The 16,522-nt window shown below is 39.2% G+C and overlaps 2 protein-coding genes across 2 annotated transcripts; both read left to right on the forward strand.

Annotated features, from left to right (window-relative positions):
• Positions 1 to 2,763: 2,763 nt before the first annotated feature.
• LOC129804234 (mucin-2-like) lies at positions 2,764 to 12,789 on the forward strand. The gene is made up of 5 exons (XM_055851401.1): positions 2,764 to 3,577; positions 3,634 to 3,687; positions 3,757 to 4,655; positions 5,583 to 10,802; positions 11,507 to 12,789. Exons 1-5 carry the CDS (start codon positions 2,983 to 2,985, stop codon positions 12,740 to 12,742), a joined length of 8,004 nt encoding a protein of 2,667 aa, XP_055707376.1. The 5' UTR covers positions 2,764 to 2,982; the 3' UTR covers positions 12,743 to 12,789.
• Positions 12,790 to 14,240: 1,451 nt separating this feature from the next.
• LOC129799336 (uncharacterized) lies at positions 14,241 to 16,186 on the forward strand. Its single transcript, XM_055843147.1, has 2 exons — positions 14,241 to 15,661; positions 15,749 to 16,186. Exons 1-2 carry the CDS (start codon positions 15,189 to 15,191, stop codon positions 15,957 to 15,959), a joined length of 684 nt encoding a protein of 227 aa, XP_055699122.1. The 5' UTR covers positions 14,241 to 15,188; the 3' UTR covers positions 15,960 to 16,186.
• Positions 16,187 to 16,522: the final 336 nt, after the last annotated feature.

Genomic DNA, 16,522 nt, shown 5'->3' on the forward strand with positions numbered 1-16,522 from the left:
ATCGAGAGCTTTACAGACCTCCTTGCAATTGCGATTTGATGTTCTCTGGCCTTTAGTGTTATCCTGCTCCCAAATTTACCACCAAAATTTGTCATATGACAATGTCATATCGTTACGGAATTGCCCTACAGGTCACTTGCTTTTTTTTGCTTCCCCCCTTACCAAGGTCTTACGCCTTTAGGCCTATTTTGACCAGTATCCTATGAAAAAAAATTAAAAACATCCATAGAAATAGATATCCAAAACTTGAATCTAAAATTACTATCTGACAAATACTGAGGAAAAACAATAAATAACAAAGACGGGAACCTTACCCAGGTCACTTGTAAAGAATCTCACTCAGCTACCATATGCTTATCTGGGCTTATCACTGGTCATTTCCTATTCTAAATAGTTTGAGTACAGAATGCCAAAATATCGCTATTTTTGAGAATCCATCGTCTTCTCTTCTTGACACTACATCCTATTATTATTATGTTATTTTTATTATGTTATTTTTATTATGTTTTAAACTTTTTCTTTCACCTGATAATCTGATTGTCAGAGTTTTCAGAGTTATTAAAAAATATATAAAACCTATTTTTGAAACAAATTTCTTATTTTTTATACTAATTTTAATCTTTAATAATTTTTTTTAGTTAATTTAATGCAAGAAATTTTTCATACGAAACACAGTAAAACTTTTTTTTTAAAAGCTTTATTAATAGTTAACCCGTCAAAAAATAGTAGGGAAGTATCAGATAAAGAACATTTATGCAAATAACCACTAATATTCCTGCTTCTAAAATCTAAGTGTATGATGGTTTAAGCTAACCCTTAGATCGTCTTCAGATTAGAGGTTTAGTCCAGTTCCCAAGGGTCCCAAAACCTTAAACAGCAACCGATTTTATTGATTTTTCAAAATGTAATACGTCATTCGCCTTTAATAATCCAATACTAAGTCAAAATTTTCCAAAAAATTTTAACTGATAAGATATTAGAGAAGTTAAGCCATATGGCTAAGCCTTAGGTCTGAAGCCCGTATTATCGCTAAATTCAATGGGCTAAAAGTACTCGAGGAACAGCTGAGACCCCTAAGAGTATTTGGGACTTAAGGCTAAAATAATAATCACAGAGCTCAGTAAGTGTTTAAGTCTCTCGGATTTTGGTTAGCCAATTGCCCCATCCACCTTGAATATCATGCAAAGAAGTCAAGTGTAATTATATTTTTGCAACAAAATATCAAGCACGATAACATCTGATGTTATAAAGAAAAAAAAAGAACGAGATTTAGATTGAGATGTGATTCAATTTAAATCATCCTGAAGCCTTGATGGAAATTTTTCTTCCCTTTACACAATTGTGGGCACTCGAGGTTAATGAATTGCATCTCAGAATTATAAATTATGGAATATTTTTCCATTACTTTGCAAAATTTGAGTTTTTTTCAGTCAATTCATCAAATGAATGGCTCATCTCTTTGTGCGCTTACCAACGATCAAAGTGTACTTTAAAACATCTTAAACAAAAGCTACACGTTTTTTTTCTTTCACTCAATTCATCTTATCCGATAAATTATATACACGTTGAGTAATTTTTATTGACGTGAGTAAAATTTAAATAGAAGTCATTCTTGAGGGATCTTTCACTTGATTGTGGGTAAACAAAAGTAAGAAGCAAGATTTAATGGAAAAATCACTCTCTTAGACTTTGGTTCTGACGTCAAATTAGTCGTAAAAAAATGCGCAATGGCTGGGAATTACCACAAAATTGACATAATATTGGATTAAAAAATTAATATAAACAATATTTTAATGCAACTCTGTATGAAAACAAAGTCCAGGACAGGTGGATTGAATAAATTTTCCATTCGACAGAATCCAGACAAATCAATTAATCTCGAGCGGATATCATTGAGATAAACATAAACACCTTTTCTTCTTACAACTCAATAAATTAATCCAGTTATTTCACACTTTTTTCAATGCTTTGCAATTAACATTGCAAATTCTAATAAGAGAATATTCGCACAAGATTTCATTACAGAGACAGATTTTTTTTTCAAATTCCTTTCTTATCATTTTTGCACTTGACGAGCAAAGTTCTTTCCGTTGAAATAAAAAGAAAAACAACCTGAGTCATACGATAATTGCAGATTACCTTCTTCTAACTTTTCAACGGCTAATTTCTAGTATTTACATATGTGAGAAAGTTCCAGAGTGATTCGCATCTTTTTGAAAAAGCATATTCATTTCTGGGAATTTTATGTGATCATCTTGATGTATGAGATTGTTTTCGCTTTAATTTTTATCTATAGTACAATATCTCAAGGAATTTCTAAAGATTTCCTTAGTCTGTTCTTAGAATTCGATTTTTTTCTATTTTTTCTTACTGAAGATTTAGATAATAAATCATTTGCCCCCAAATTACTAATATTCCTGTGCACTGAATACATATATTCTTGGATCTACCTTTGAATTCTCCAGATTTCGGCTATTTAAGCCAGTTACAAAGTCAGACAAAATTGATTTTTTTTTCGTAAGCTTCCAGGAGACCTAATAATTTCTGATAATAATAATAATAAGAACAAAGAATATTTTCTAATTTTTTATTGACTTTTATTAAAAATCTAAAACAAGATTCTATTTATACCCTGCAAAGGTAATAAATCAGATTAAAAAAAAGTAAACTCCTTATCGCTAGATTAGTGCAATAAAATTACTGAATAGTGTCACTATGAACTGATAAGGAGTGAGTAAAAGAGAATGAAGTTCAAACATCATAAAAGAAGTTGTTCTATGTCAGGGATTCTTTTCAAATTGAATTCGAATGTAAGCTTTGATAACTTTTCAACTTATTTTTCCAAAAAAATCATAGGAAATGAAGCTTAGTGAATAATACTGATGAATTACGAGATTTTATTGCATTTCCAAATAACCATTTCTCTTGTTATCAAACTGTGTATCTACCTATGTACAGCGAATGTGTTAAATTTAAGCCTATATGTCATTCTTTGTGAATGTAGTAAATGGTCATTCATTTAAAAACAATAATTCTAGAGATTTTCTCAATCAAAATTTAACTGATATGGCTCCTTATCACGAATATTTTTGCGAGTATAAAAGACCATTGTACCTACCAAGTCACGATCATAAAGTGTTTGTGTTCAAAATGGTGTCTCAAAGTGTCGTGAAATTTGGTTTAATATTTTCTGTGATATTTGCATCTGCTGCATCGCAATGTCATCTGAGAAATGTGGAAATGATTCCTCAACACGACGGCCAACCTGGTTGTCAAATACGATATGAATTTACACGAAGATGGAGAAACAACTACGATAATAGTTTATATTGGGAGTGTAGACTTTGGAATACTTCTGCTGAACAGCAATCATGTCCACCTGGAACTCTGTTCCAAGACTCGTGGCAGACATGCTTGCCTTCAGGAATGTGGGAATGGACTCCTTATAGTGAACCTCCTACACGTGCTGGTCAGAATAATGAAGATCAATGTGAACCATTGGATACCGGAACTTGTCCTCCTCCAACAACACCATCCTATCCTCCGATTGAAACTACAACACCGGGATTTCCAACGGGTAGGCCTTAAATTGCTCTTTGTTTATTTGAATTTCTGAAATGTGTTATTTATTAGGAACAACACCTTCAAATCCTACGGGAACAACTCCGGACTGGACAACTGGAACAAGTAAGATGTTGTGTATAGTACATAAACTTTAAGTAGCAGATCAGTAAGAAAATATGTTTGTTTCAATAGGTACGACACCGGATAACACCACACCTGATACTACCACACATAGTCCTACACCTCCCCATATAACTACGACAACTGCGCCCCCTACAACTACAACAACAACCACCCCTGAAACTACTACTACTACTACTACGACTACCCCAGAAACCACGACTACAACAACCACTCCCGAAACGACTACAACAACTACTACTACAACTCCTGAAACTACAACAACAACAACTACAACAACTCCTGAAACTACAACAACAACTACTACAACTACTGAAACTACAACTACTACTACAACTCCAGAGACTACGACTACAACAACTCCTGAAACTACAACAACTACAACTACCACTCCTGAGACAACAACAACTACTACTACAACTCCAGAAACTACGACTACAACCACGACTCCTGAACCTACTACTACTACTACGACTCCTGAAACAACTACAACTACCACTCCTGAGGCAACAACAACCACGCCTGAAACAACCACTACAACCACAACAACTACTCCTGAAATTACAACAACAGAATCCACTACAACAACTGAAGAAACAACTACAACCACTACCCCTGGGGAATGTCCAACTTGTCCACCTACCTGTCCCACTTGTCCCCCAGGAACAACACAACCCACATCACCAACTCCACCTGGAAACTTAGGAGTTTGTCCAGGAGCCGAACCTGAACAATACGCCCCTGGACCAATGAACTGTGATACTCAACCAGAATGTAGGCCACCTCATCATCAGAATAGACTCTACCCGAGGCGCGATCCAACTTCCTACTTTTTCTGTGGGCCTGGAAATGGAAATGTTCAAATTGCAGAATGTAGTATTGGAGAATGCTTTGATTATGATATGCAATCATGTGTTCCAGCTAGAAGTTGGCGAAACTCGTGCATTCATTAATAATTTTGTAAATAAGTAATTTGTATTTATAGTCCTAAGAATTTTATAATAATAGAGAATGAAAAACATGTGAAAATAATCGCAAATGATAGAACTGATAGTAAAATAAACAGTTTATTGCGGTAACTCCAAGCTATCTTATCGCAAAAATTTGGCGTATTTGAAATGTAAAACAACTTGGTGTGGGATTCATTTAAGAGTTCAAAGACAGACAATCACACTGATGACATTCCGTCAATGAATCTTTTATTATTGTTCCCATTGTTATGATGTCACTATGTCATAGCCGGTATCTCACCACTTAAATTAATTAATTGCACAAATATAAAAGTCATTTATGCTCAAGTTTCCTGTTGTAGGGGTGACCAAATTTGTGGCGTTAAACTTTCAATATCAGATAATTCTTGGAAAGGTTAATATTCAAGGATCCAGTGAGAACTAGACTTGATCTTATCTTCATATTATTTTTTTTTTTATATTTAAATATATGATCATGTGCTTATTATTATGCTCATAAAAGAAACGATTCTTTAAAAAAAAGAAAATATTTTGTAAAAAATAAAGTTGTTTTTCGTGGAAGTCAATTTTTTATTTCCACAATAATTAAGGGATGTAGTCATTCTTTACTTCCTGTATCACTGTCTCCTATCACTTTATTTCTTTCTATATATCTGCGAAGAATTCTTCCATACAAATTGTTTGCACAATCATCCACTGGCTCTTCTCAAAGACAATTTGATACACCGAACAATTTCAAGTGAAATGCGGTGCAAGAGTGGGGGAGAACAATTGAGAATTGTGTGTCGATAAGAACATTTTTTACGATTTGATGTCATGGTATTATATCCCAAAACGCTGATAAGATGTTCAGGAAGAAAAGTATAAAAGCCCTCTTCACGGATTAGCCATAAGTTAGTGTCGTGAGAGAACATAAGAGATACAATCATAAAGATGAAAGAAACTGCGTTATTAGTTCTATGCTTATCGGTATTTGTGGGATACGTTCTATGTCAAAACGATCCAGGAGATGGGCGTCCTGGTTGTATGACGCGTTACGAATTTAGACGATTTTGGAGAAATCGAATAAATAAATCAGTGTATTTTAATTGTACAACTTGGGGAAATTCTAAGGAAATACCATGTGCAGTAGGAACGTACTTTCAAGAGTCTTGGCAAACTTGTGTTCAGCCAAAGTATTATATAGATACTCCATTTTATGATCCACCAACTAGTGCATATAGTAGTGAAAACGATCAGTGTCAAGAAATAGTTTTTCCACCACAATGTAACCCAAATGAAGGTGGACCTTCTACAACAGAAACTACCCCTGACACCACAACAGACGCCTCAACTAATTTACCCACGAACCCAAGTGAAAATCCTACAGAAACAACTACTGAGATACCCACAAATCCAAGTGATAGTACGACTGAACTTTCAAGGGAAAGTACGGTAGATCCTACGGAGACTCCAACAGACACCCCCTCAAATCCAACTGAAACCACCACTGAAATGTCAACTGAAACACCAAGTGATACAACAACTGAAATATCAACAGATCCAAGTGAGACAACCGAAACCGAAGAAACCGAAATGCCTACCGAGACTCCCACGAACCCCAGTGAGACAACATCTGAGGTACCAACCGAGACTCCCACAAACCCTAGTGAAACGACAACTGAGGGATCAACCGACACTCCCACAAACCCAAGTGAGACCACAACAGAGGTACCAACCGAGACTCCCACGAACCCCAGTGAGACAACAACTGAGGGATCAACCGACACTCCCACAAATCCAAGTGAGACCACAACTGAGGTACCAACCGAGACTCCCACAAACCCCAGTGAGACCACAACTGAGGTACCAACCGAGACTCCCACAAACCCCAGTGAAACAACTACCGAGGTACCAACTGAGACTCCAACAAATCCAAGTGAAACCACAACTGAGGTACAAACTGAGACTCCCACAAACCCCAGTGAGACGACAACTGAGGTACCAACTGAGACTCCCACAAACCCCAGTGAAACGACGACTGAGGTACCAACCGAGACTCCAACAAATCCAAGTGAGACCACAACCGATGTACCAACCGAGACTCCCACAAATCCAAGTGAGACGACAACTGAGGTACCAACCGAGACTACAACAAATCCAATTGAAACGACAACAGAGGTACCAACTGAAACTCCCACGAATCCCAGTGAGACCACAACTGAAGTGCCAACTGAGAATCCAACAAACCCAAGTGAGGCTACCACTGAAGGATCAACAGAGACTCCCACAAATCCAAGTGAGACCACAATTGAGGGATCAACCGAGACTCCCACAAACCCAAGTGAGACTACCACTGAAGGAGCAACAGAGACTCCCACAAATCCAAGTGAGACGACAACTGAGGGATCAACCGAGACTCCCACAAATCCAAGTGAAACAACTACCGAGGTACCAACTGAGACTCCCACAAATCCAAGTGAGACGACAACTGAGGTACCAACCGAGACTCCTACGAACCCCAGTGAGACAACAACTGAGGGATCAACCGAGACTCCCACAAACCCAAGTGAGACCACAACTGAGGGATCAAATGAGACTCCCACAAACCCAAGTGAGACCACAACTGAGGTACCAACCGAGACTCCCACAAACCCCAGTGAGACGACAACTGATGGATCAACCGAGACTCCCACAAATCCAAGTGAAACCACAACTGAGGTACCAACTGAGACTCCAACAAATCCAAGTGAGACGACAACCGAGGTACCAACCGAGACTCCCACGAACCCCAGTGAGACCACAACTGAAGTACCAACCGAGACTTCCACAAACCCAAGTGAGACGACAACTGATGGATCAACCGAGACTCCCACAAATCCAAGTGAAACCACAACTGAGGTACAAACTGAGACTCCCACAAACCCCAGTGAGACGACAACTGAGGTACCAACTGAAACTCCCACGAATCCCAGTGAGACCACAACTGAAGTGCCAACTGAGAATCCAACAAACCCAAGTGAGACTACCACTGAAGGATCAACAGAGACTTCCACAAATCCAAGTGAGACCACAACTGAGGGATCAACCGAGACTCCCACAAATCCAAGTGAAACAACTACAGAGATGCCAACCGAGACTCCAACAAATCCAAGTGAAACTACAACCGAGGTACCAACTGAAACTCCAACAAATCCAAGTGAGACCACAACCGATGTACCAACCGAGACTCCCACAAATCCAAGTGAAACGACAACAGAGGTATCAACTGAGACTCCTACAAATCCAAGTGAAACAACTACCGAGGTACCAACCGAGACTCCGACAAATCCAAGTGAAACGACAACCGAGGCACCAACTGAGACTCCCACAAATCCAAGTGAAACGACAACGGAGGTACCAACTGAGACTCCAACAAACCCAAGTGAGTCTACCACTGAGGGATCAACCGAGACTCCCACAAACCCAAGTGAGACCACAACTGAAGTACCAACCGAGACTCCCACAGACCCAGGTGAGACGACAACTGAGGTACCAACTGAAACTCCCACAAATCCAAGTGAGACCACAACCGATGTACCAACTGAGACTTCCACAAATCCAAGTGAAACGACAACCGAGGTACCAACTGAGACTCCTACAAATCCAAGTGAGACCACAACCGAGGTACCAACCGAGACTCCCACAATTCCAAGTGAAACGACAACGGAGGTACCAACTGAGACTTCTACAGATCCAAGTGAAACAACTTCCGAGGTACCAATTGAGACTCCCACAAATCCAAGTGAAACCACAACTGAGGTACCAACCGAGACTCCAACAAATCCAAGTGAAACGACAACCGAGGTACCAACTGAGACTCCCACAAATCCAAGTGAGACGACAACGGAGGTATCAACTGAGACTCCTACAAATCCAAGTGAGACCACAACCGATGTACCAACCGAGACTCCCACAAATCCAAGTGAAACGACAACGGAGGTACCAACTGAGACTCCTACAAATCCAAGTGAAACAACTACCGAGGTACCAACTGAGACTCCCACAAATCCAAGTGAGACCACAACCGAGGTACCAACTGAGACTCCTACAAATCCAAGTGAAACAACCACCGAGGTACCAACTGAGACTCCCACAAATCCAAGTGAGACCACTACCGATGTACCAACCGAGACTCCAACAAATCCAAGTGAAACCACAACCGAGGTACCAACTGAGACTCCCACAAATCCAAGTGAGACCACTACCGATGTACCAACCGAGACTCCAACAAATCCAAGTGAAACGACAACGGAGGTACCAACTGAGACTCCTACAAATCCAAGTGAAACAACTACCGAGGTACCAACTGAAACTCCCACAAATCCAAGTGAGACGACAACTGAGGTACCAACCGAGACTCCAACAAATCCAAGTGAGACCACAACCGATGTACCAACTGAGACTTCCACAAATCCAAGTGAAACGACAACCGAGGTACCAACTGAGACTCCTACATATCCAAGTGAAACAACTACCGAGGTACCAACTGAAACTCCCACAAATCCAAGTGAGACGACAACTGAAGTGCCAACTGAGAATCCAACAAACCCAAGTGAGTCTACCACTGAGGGATCAACCGAGACTCCCACAAACCCAAGTGAGACCACAACTGAAGTACCAACCGAGACTCCCACAGAACCAGGTGAGACGACAACTGAGGTACCAACTGAAACTCCCACAAATCCAAGTGAGATCACAACCGATGTACCAACTGAGACTTCCACAAATCCAAGTGAAACGACAACCGAGGTACCAACTGAGACTCCTACATATCCAAGTGAAACAACTACCGAGGTACCAACTGAAACTCCGACGAATCCAAGTGAGACGACAACTGAAGTGCCAACTGAGAATCCAACAAACCCAAGTGAGTCTACCACTGAGGGATCAACCGAGACTCCCACAAACCCAAGTGAGACCACAACTGAAGTACCAACCGAGACTCCCACAGAACCAGGTGAGACGACAACTGAGGTACCAACTGAAACTCCCACAAATCCAAGTGAGACCACAACCGATGTACCAACTGAGACTTCCACAAATCCAAGTGAAACGACAACCGAGGTACCAACTGAGACTCCTACAAATCCAAGTGAGACCACAACCGAAGTACAAACCGAGACTCCCACAATTCCAAGTGAAACGACAACCGATGTACCAACTGAGACTCCCACAAACCCAAGTGAGACCACAACTGAAGTACCAACCGAGACTCCCACAGAACCAGGTGAGACGACAACTGAGGTACCAACTGAAACTCCCACAAATCCAAGTGAGACGACAACTGAGGTACCAACCGAGACTCCCACAAATCCAAGTGAAACGACAACAGAGGTACCAACTGAAACTCCCACGAATCCAAGTGAGACCACAACTGAAGTGCCAACTGAGAATCCAACAAACCCAAGTGAGACTACCACTGAGGGATCAACCGAGACTCCCACAAATCCAAGTGAGACCACAACTGAGGTACCAACGGAAACTCCCACAAACCCAAGTGAGACTACAACTGAGGTACCTACCGAGACTCCCACAAGTCCAAATGAGACCACAACTGAGGTACCTACTGAGACTCCCACAAATCCAAGTGAGACCACAACTGAGGTACAAACTGAGACTCCCACAAATCCAAGTGAAACAACTACCGATGTACCTACCGAGACTCCCACGAATCCGAGTGAGACGACAACTGAGTTATCGACTGAGACTCCAACAAATCCAAGTGAGACTACCACTAAGGTACCAACCGAGACTCCAACAAGTCCAAGTGAGACGACGACTGAAGTTTCAACTGAAACTACAACTGAGGCTTCTACAGCATCTCAACCTACTCCAGAGCCACCTAAGATTATTGAGATATGTCCTGGTGCTGATCCTAGTACTACACTTCCTGGAGATTCGACCTGTGCGCAACCACTTTGTACTGAAGAAGAGTGGAGGGCTAATGTTCATCTTCCCAGCAGAAATCCTAAGGCTTTCTACCAATGCGCTGCTCCAGGAATAGCTGTCAAAAAGGAATGTCCTGGAGGAACCTGCTTTAGCAATCAATACAAAGTTTGTGTGCATGCATACCAATGGATAAATCCATGTGATGGTGTTCTACCCGCATGAATCAGACTTTCACCGCTAAATTGATGGACAAATTGTTTTATTGTAATTGGCTATAAACAATTTACAATTTTTTGAGAAAAGAACAAATTTAAGCAATAAAGTTATAAAATGAAAGTCACGAAGTGTGATATTAATCGACCTGTTTTACAATTTTAGTGCTTTTTAATTTATATGCCTTTATAATATTATTTTTTAATAAAATGACTTGTTTTTTTTTTAAAAATGATGTTAATTACTTGTCAACTATGGTCATGTGATTATCCTTATCACACAGTAGCTACACCCTTGACAAGTTTTTGATTGTCATGATCTAAAGATATGATCTTGCACGTAATTGCAGTATTGAGGATGTGTAATAATTGTTGTCTTGCATAACTTCTTCCTTGTATATTAAAATTACATAATTATAAAATTTCTTGCTAAATGATACTATTCATTGTTCAAAAAAATGTATTATACCTTAAATAATGATACATAAAATTCTCTTTCTTTTTTATATGATTACCACCCATAATCTATTAGCCATTTCTATCAACTCATTGTAAAGATAACGAAAAGAAAACCCAACGCACATCACTCAATTGATACAACAATTAAACGAAAAGAGTGCGATAATCTGCCAATCGACGATATATTTGGTTGAGCGTGTCCATTGCTGATTAGTCTTTTCAAGTCTATTGCCTCTGTAACACGAAAAAATAATGTTCCAAAAGCTAAGTTTAAAAATTGTGCAAGTGATTTTGGTTATAACTCTATGCATTGCTACATCAACATCAACAGAAACTGACGGCAGGCCAGGCTGTCGAACTCGGTATGAATTTTCAAGACTCTGGCGACATGCAACAGATTTGGAATCTTTCTGGGAGTGTACCAACTGGCGTCAAGCATCTCCAAGACAGTGTCCGAGACAAACATTGTTCCATGAGTGGTGGCAAACTTGTGTTCCAGCACTAATGTGGGAAGAAACACCATTTAGAGAGCCTCCAACTAGTGCCTATGATGAAGAAGATGCTTGTGAACCTATTGTATTTGAACCACAATGTCCGCTTGATCCTGAGCCCACCGCTACAACGAACTTTCCTACAGACACGACAATAGAATTAACTCCACCAACTGAACCTGAAACTGATACAACACCATCTGAAGAAACATCAACTGATACCACGACAACTCCGAGTCCTCCAACTGAGTCTCCTGAGACTACAACGGCTGGTAATCCATCAGATAGTACAACAACCACTGAAGAAATTACAACGACAGATGATCCGCCAACAGAAACTCCTGAAACTACTACAGGTGAAGTTACAACAACAACAACTGAGGCAACAACCACGACGGAAGTGGAAACTACAACTGAGAGCACGACAACAACAACTGAGGCCTCAACCACAACGGAAGTTGAAACTACAACTGAGAGCTCGACATCAACAACTGAAGTTGAAACTACAACTGAGAGTTCGACAACAACAACTGAAATTGAAACTACAACTGAGAGTTCGACAACAACAACTGAAGTTGAAACGACAACTGAGGACACAACAACAACAACTACTGAATCAACCACAGAAGAAACTGTTGAAGGCCCAACTGATGACCCTGAAACAACAACTCAGCCATCAACCCCTCCTCCAACAAGTGAAGTAACCTTACCGTCAACAGAAACTACAACAAAATCTCAGTTTCAGCTTTGCCCTGGAGCTGACGAAAACAGAATGATTGAAGGAAGTCAGAGTTGTCAAAGACCCGTTTGTACCATGGAACTCTACGAAAGTCGTGCCCGCCTTCCATCTCTAGATCCAGGACAATATTACACCTGCCTCACCCCAACAGTGCTTAGAGTGAATTACTGCACAACCCCTACACATTGTTTCAGCTACGCCCTCCAGCAATGTGTATCCCCAGACCAGTGGTTCAATCCATGCGGAAATGTTTAAAAAAAATAAATTATTGACGTGTGATATGATTTTGAACATTCATTAAAGCAATTGTATTTTTTCTTGACTAATGTTCAATTAATTTATGGCCGATTTTCACTTTGGACACGATTTGAAAGATTACAATATAAAGCTTTGATAAGGGATAATGCCGAGATAATTGACTATTTGCGAGGTGTCGCACAATTTTTGTCTATTTCACAATAAGATAAGAATTTCGGGGAATTCAGTGTTATCAGAAATTGACCAAATATGACCACAATTTCCGATCATTTAAGCATTTCCTCAATTAGTCTAAGATTGACGCACATAGGTTGGTCTATGGACCAATGGCAGATCTAGTGGGAGATATTATTGATTCCAATTGATTCTGAAAAATATACCATAATTTTTATTATGAACGATATGAATTGTAGGTTTTGTATCGATCAAAAACTCGTCGCTATGAAAGCCTTTTGTGAGATTATATTCGTGTTGTTGTTTATCACTAATGAGCTGATCCACGCCGTCGTTCTCGTTACATCAGGGGCTAGAACGGTATGATTCTCTTGGTATAAAACTTACGCTCGTATGTATAGAAACATTCATGATTCAAAATGATTTTATCATTTTTAACTCCATATCTGTATCGGGATCAAGGGCTTAATTAGGATATTCAGGTTAGCAGCCCACGCCTCACAATCCTTTGCCACTTCATGGCAGTATTCTTCGTTGATTTGAAGACGTTCCTGACACAATTTTGAATATAATCCACCTTATCCTTAGGTCTTTCCCGAGGTCGACTCCCCTGTACGATGGATTGCATCAATTTTTTAATGGAGAATAATTTTTTCAGTCCTGCCGCCAAAAGTTCGAAAAATGGACCTGAAATCTACCACAGGTTTTGTTCTCATGTTCAAGTTTATAAACGAAATATTTTGAACTGATTTTGGCTAATTTTCTGTAGCAATGTGAAATTGAAATGTTAATTTCCTTTTTCATTCTCTACCATATCATGGCTTTTTCAGCGGATCTTGAATATTTCTCTATTAACCTACGATATATTGCTGATTTTGGAGCAGAGTATGTTACGACAATTTGAGCCTCAGTGGATCAGTTGGTAGAGTAGTGTCTCTATGACTGTGAGGTCTCGGGTTCGAAACTCGGCAGCTGCAGATTTTTCAGCAGCCTTATCGAATTAGTCCAGTGAATAGATAAAAAAGTAATGCTTAATGCATTGACAACGAACCACCTAAAAACAAAAGAGGCTGGTACAGAAACGAGTTCGACATAAAGAGATCTGTCGATACAAAAATACACATTCACTGCAACTGATCCAACAAAGGCCTGCCGCAATATAGAAACGGCACTGTGTGTGTACCTCAGGCATATAGAAGCCGAGATATAAAGCTGGAGGACCGCCTTGAGGGTTAAGATAGAATGGAGTGATGGGGAGTGTATAATGGGCCCAAATAAGTGGTCTGGATGCAGCGGAACCGATAAATGTTTAGCCGACCCATAGACAAATCTTAATGTTACGACAATTGCTGATCCAAGCCACGCTGTATTGCTTTCAAAACAACCTTAAATACGCTTTAAATTTGACCCTAAATGCCTATAAAAATGTCTATCTTGAATTTCCTATAGGAGAAACTGGAGCACCACCGAACCTGGGGTAGTACCGAACAGTGATCTTTATTTCTGAACAACTTGGACTATGATAAACATTTCTTCAGTGGACAAGCATCTCTATAGTATCTATAAATTCATACAAGTCTCGCCCTCTGAACTAAAGTCAAATGTCAAATTAAAAATTCGCAGTGATGGGTGCTACTGCGTGTTCGGAGGTGCCCCAAGTTTCCCCTAGAATAGTCGAAAGTCGGAATAGACGTGAATATCCTAATATTCTTGACATATTGTAGGTGTTTAATATTAATTTAATCGATTTAATTAGATAGGAAGTGGATCGGTACTTAAGAGAATTCTTACGTTGTTACACTTACTTTTTCAATTTCGTCTAATGAATATCATCAAGTACTTGCGTCATAAATATCATTTCGCATTTCCGTGAATCACCGCACTTCACTAACTTTCTCTTATGTAATTTATACTATATTTTACAAAAGCCCTCTAAAAGATAACGATTCCCAAGAAGTCATCGAGACATTAAAATAAACACTATTTATAACATACTATTATTTATTTTTGAGTATTGATTGCCTTATGAAATTTCCGATGCGCCACATACAATATGGCTTTATTTTTTTTACGTTTATTACTCGTAAAGGAAATTAGCAGAATACTCTGATTCTATTATTACCATTGTTACATACGATTGTAAAAGTCTAATATTGATAAGATTTTTATACTTTTAATTGCACCTAATTTTTGGGTATAAAAGACGCCGAAATAGGTGACACAAATTCAGTTTTCTTTGAACGGTTGAACATAAAGAATATACATAAAAATGTTTAAGATTCTTTTAATCTCGTTTATGTTTCTAACCCTTGGTTGGAGTAGACCCCAGTGTCGAAACCCTGATGAATTCGGTCGAGGATTTGCTGAACAAGGCAGTCCATATCATTACTGGGAGTGTACAGCAGTTGGAGTTGCTGAATTGAAACAATGCCCAGAAGGTACAGAGTTCAATGAGCAACATTTAAGGTGTCTAACTCCGGGAGTCATTGTTCCACCTCATGAAAGCAACCCTCAGCTACAATGCGAAGATGGGTTTGCTGCAGATCTATCGGTTGATCCTCCGGTTTGTATTGAACTTGTCTGCGAAAGGAATCAAATTGTAGTGCATCCTCCTAATGGAGTGCCTGAATGTTTTACTGTTGACTGTCCAGAAGGACATTCTGCCACAAACAATGGCCTCTGTGAACCTATTCCAAATACGCAATGTCCAGGAGCTTCACCTGAAAGTCATCTTACGACCGGGTACGGCTATGTTATGACAAAAATTTCGCGAAATTTTTGAATTTAAAACTTGGATTAATTCAAGATGAACTCTATTGAATTTTATAGTTACGAATCCTGCCAAGTACCAAGCTGTACCGGAAATGAATTAACTGGAAGTCGTCACTTTGCATCAAGTGACCCTACAAAGTTCTACCAATGCAAAGGTGAAGGTGCTCCAGTTCTTATAGATTGTTCGCCCAATTTATGCTTCGATGTTAGATGGCAAGTTTGCGTCTTTCCACACGATTGGACAAACTCGTGCTCAGCCCCTATCTAAAATGAATCAGGTGTATACTGAGTGGTCGCAGTGAATAAAATGATTATCTTAATCCGTTTCCTGTTCGTCTTTATTTTTATTTATTAGATCAAGTACTTGAGTACTTGAAGTGAGATCGATAAGCTTTTAATCTTAACTGGAAGCAAAGATAAACGCAGGTAAATATGCGATAATTGACTATTCCCACGCAACCGTGATAAGATTTAATAAATAATGTTTTAAAACAGTTAAACAACAAATATTTTTTTATTATTATTATTTTTGGATACTACAGATTTTAACTATGTTTCAGTAAAGTTAAACACTTTTCATTGATATCCAAACCATTCCTGTTTATTCTTTTGTTTACCAACTTTTGGAAAAAGCGGTAATGTATAATTTCCTTTGTATAGATAATACAATTATTGTATCACCTTTCAGAAGAAAGAAATCCATCAAAAAGTCAACAATTTTGTATAAAGAAACCAGATGGTCAAAATTGAAGTTCAAGTCAGTTCGTAAGCCGGTTACTGTATATCTGTTGAAGATAGTGTTATCACCCACGGGGGTACCCTAAAATTTGA

This window comes from Phlebotomus papatasi, chromosome 1 (assembly GCF_024763615.1).
Source record: "Phlebotomus papatasi isolate M1 chromosome 1, Ppap_2.1, whole genome shotgun sequence".
NCBI classification, from domain to species: domain Eukaryota; kingdom Metazoa; phylum Arthropoda; class Insecta; order Diptera; family Psychodidae; genus Phlebotomus; species Phlebotomus papatasi.

Bases quoted from the DNA above. Each gene is read 5' to 3' on its own strand.
- LOC129804234 (XM_055851401.1), top strand. From the start codon at position 2,983: ATGTCATTCTTTGTGAATGTAGTAAATGGTCATTCATTTAAAAACAAT. The intron at 3,578-3,633 runs GTAGGCCTTAAA...GTTATTTATTAG, and splicing joins AACACCGGGATTTCCAACGG to GAACAACACCTTCAAATCCT. The intron at 10,803-11,506 runs GCATGAATCAGA...TAACACGAAAAA, and splicing joins CATGTGATGGTGTTCTACCC to ATAATGTTCCAAAAGCTAAG.
- LOC129799336 (XM_055843147.1), top strand. From the start codon at position 15,189: ATGTTTAAGATTCTTTTAATCTCGTTTATGTTTCTAACCCTTGGTTGG. The intron at 15,662-15,748 runs GTACGGCTATGT...TGAATTTTATAG, and splicing joins GAAAGTCATCTTACGACCGG to TTACGAATCCTGCCAAGTAC.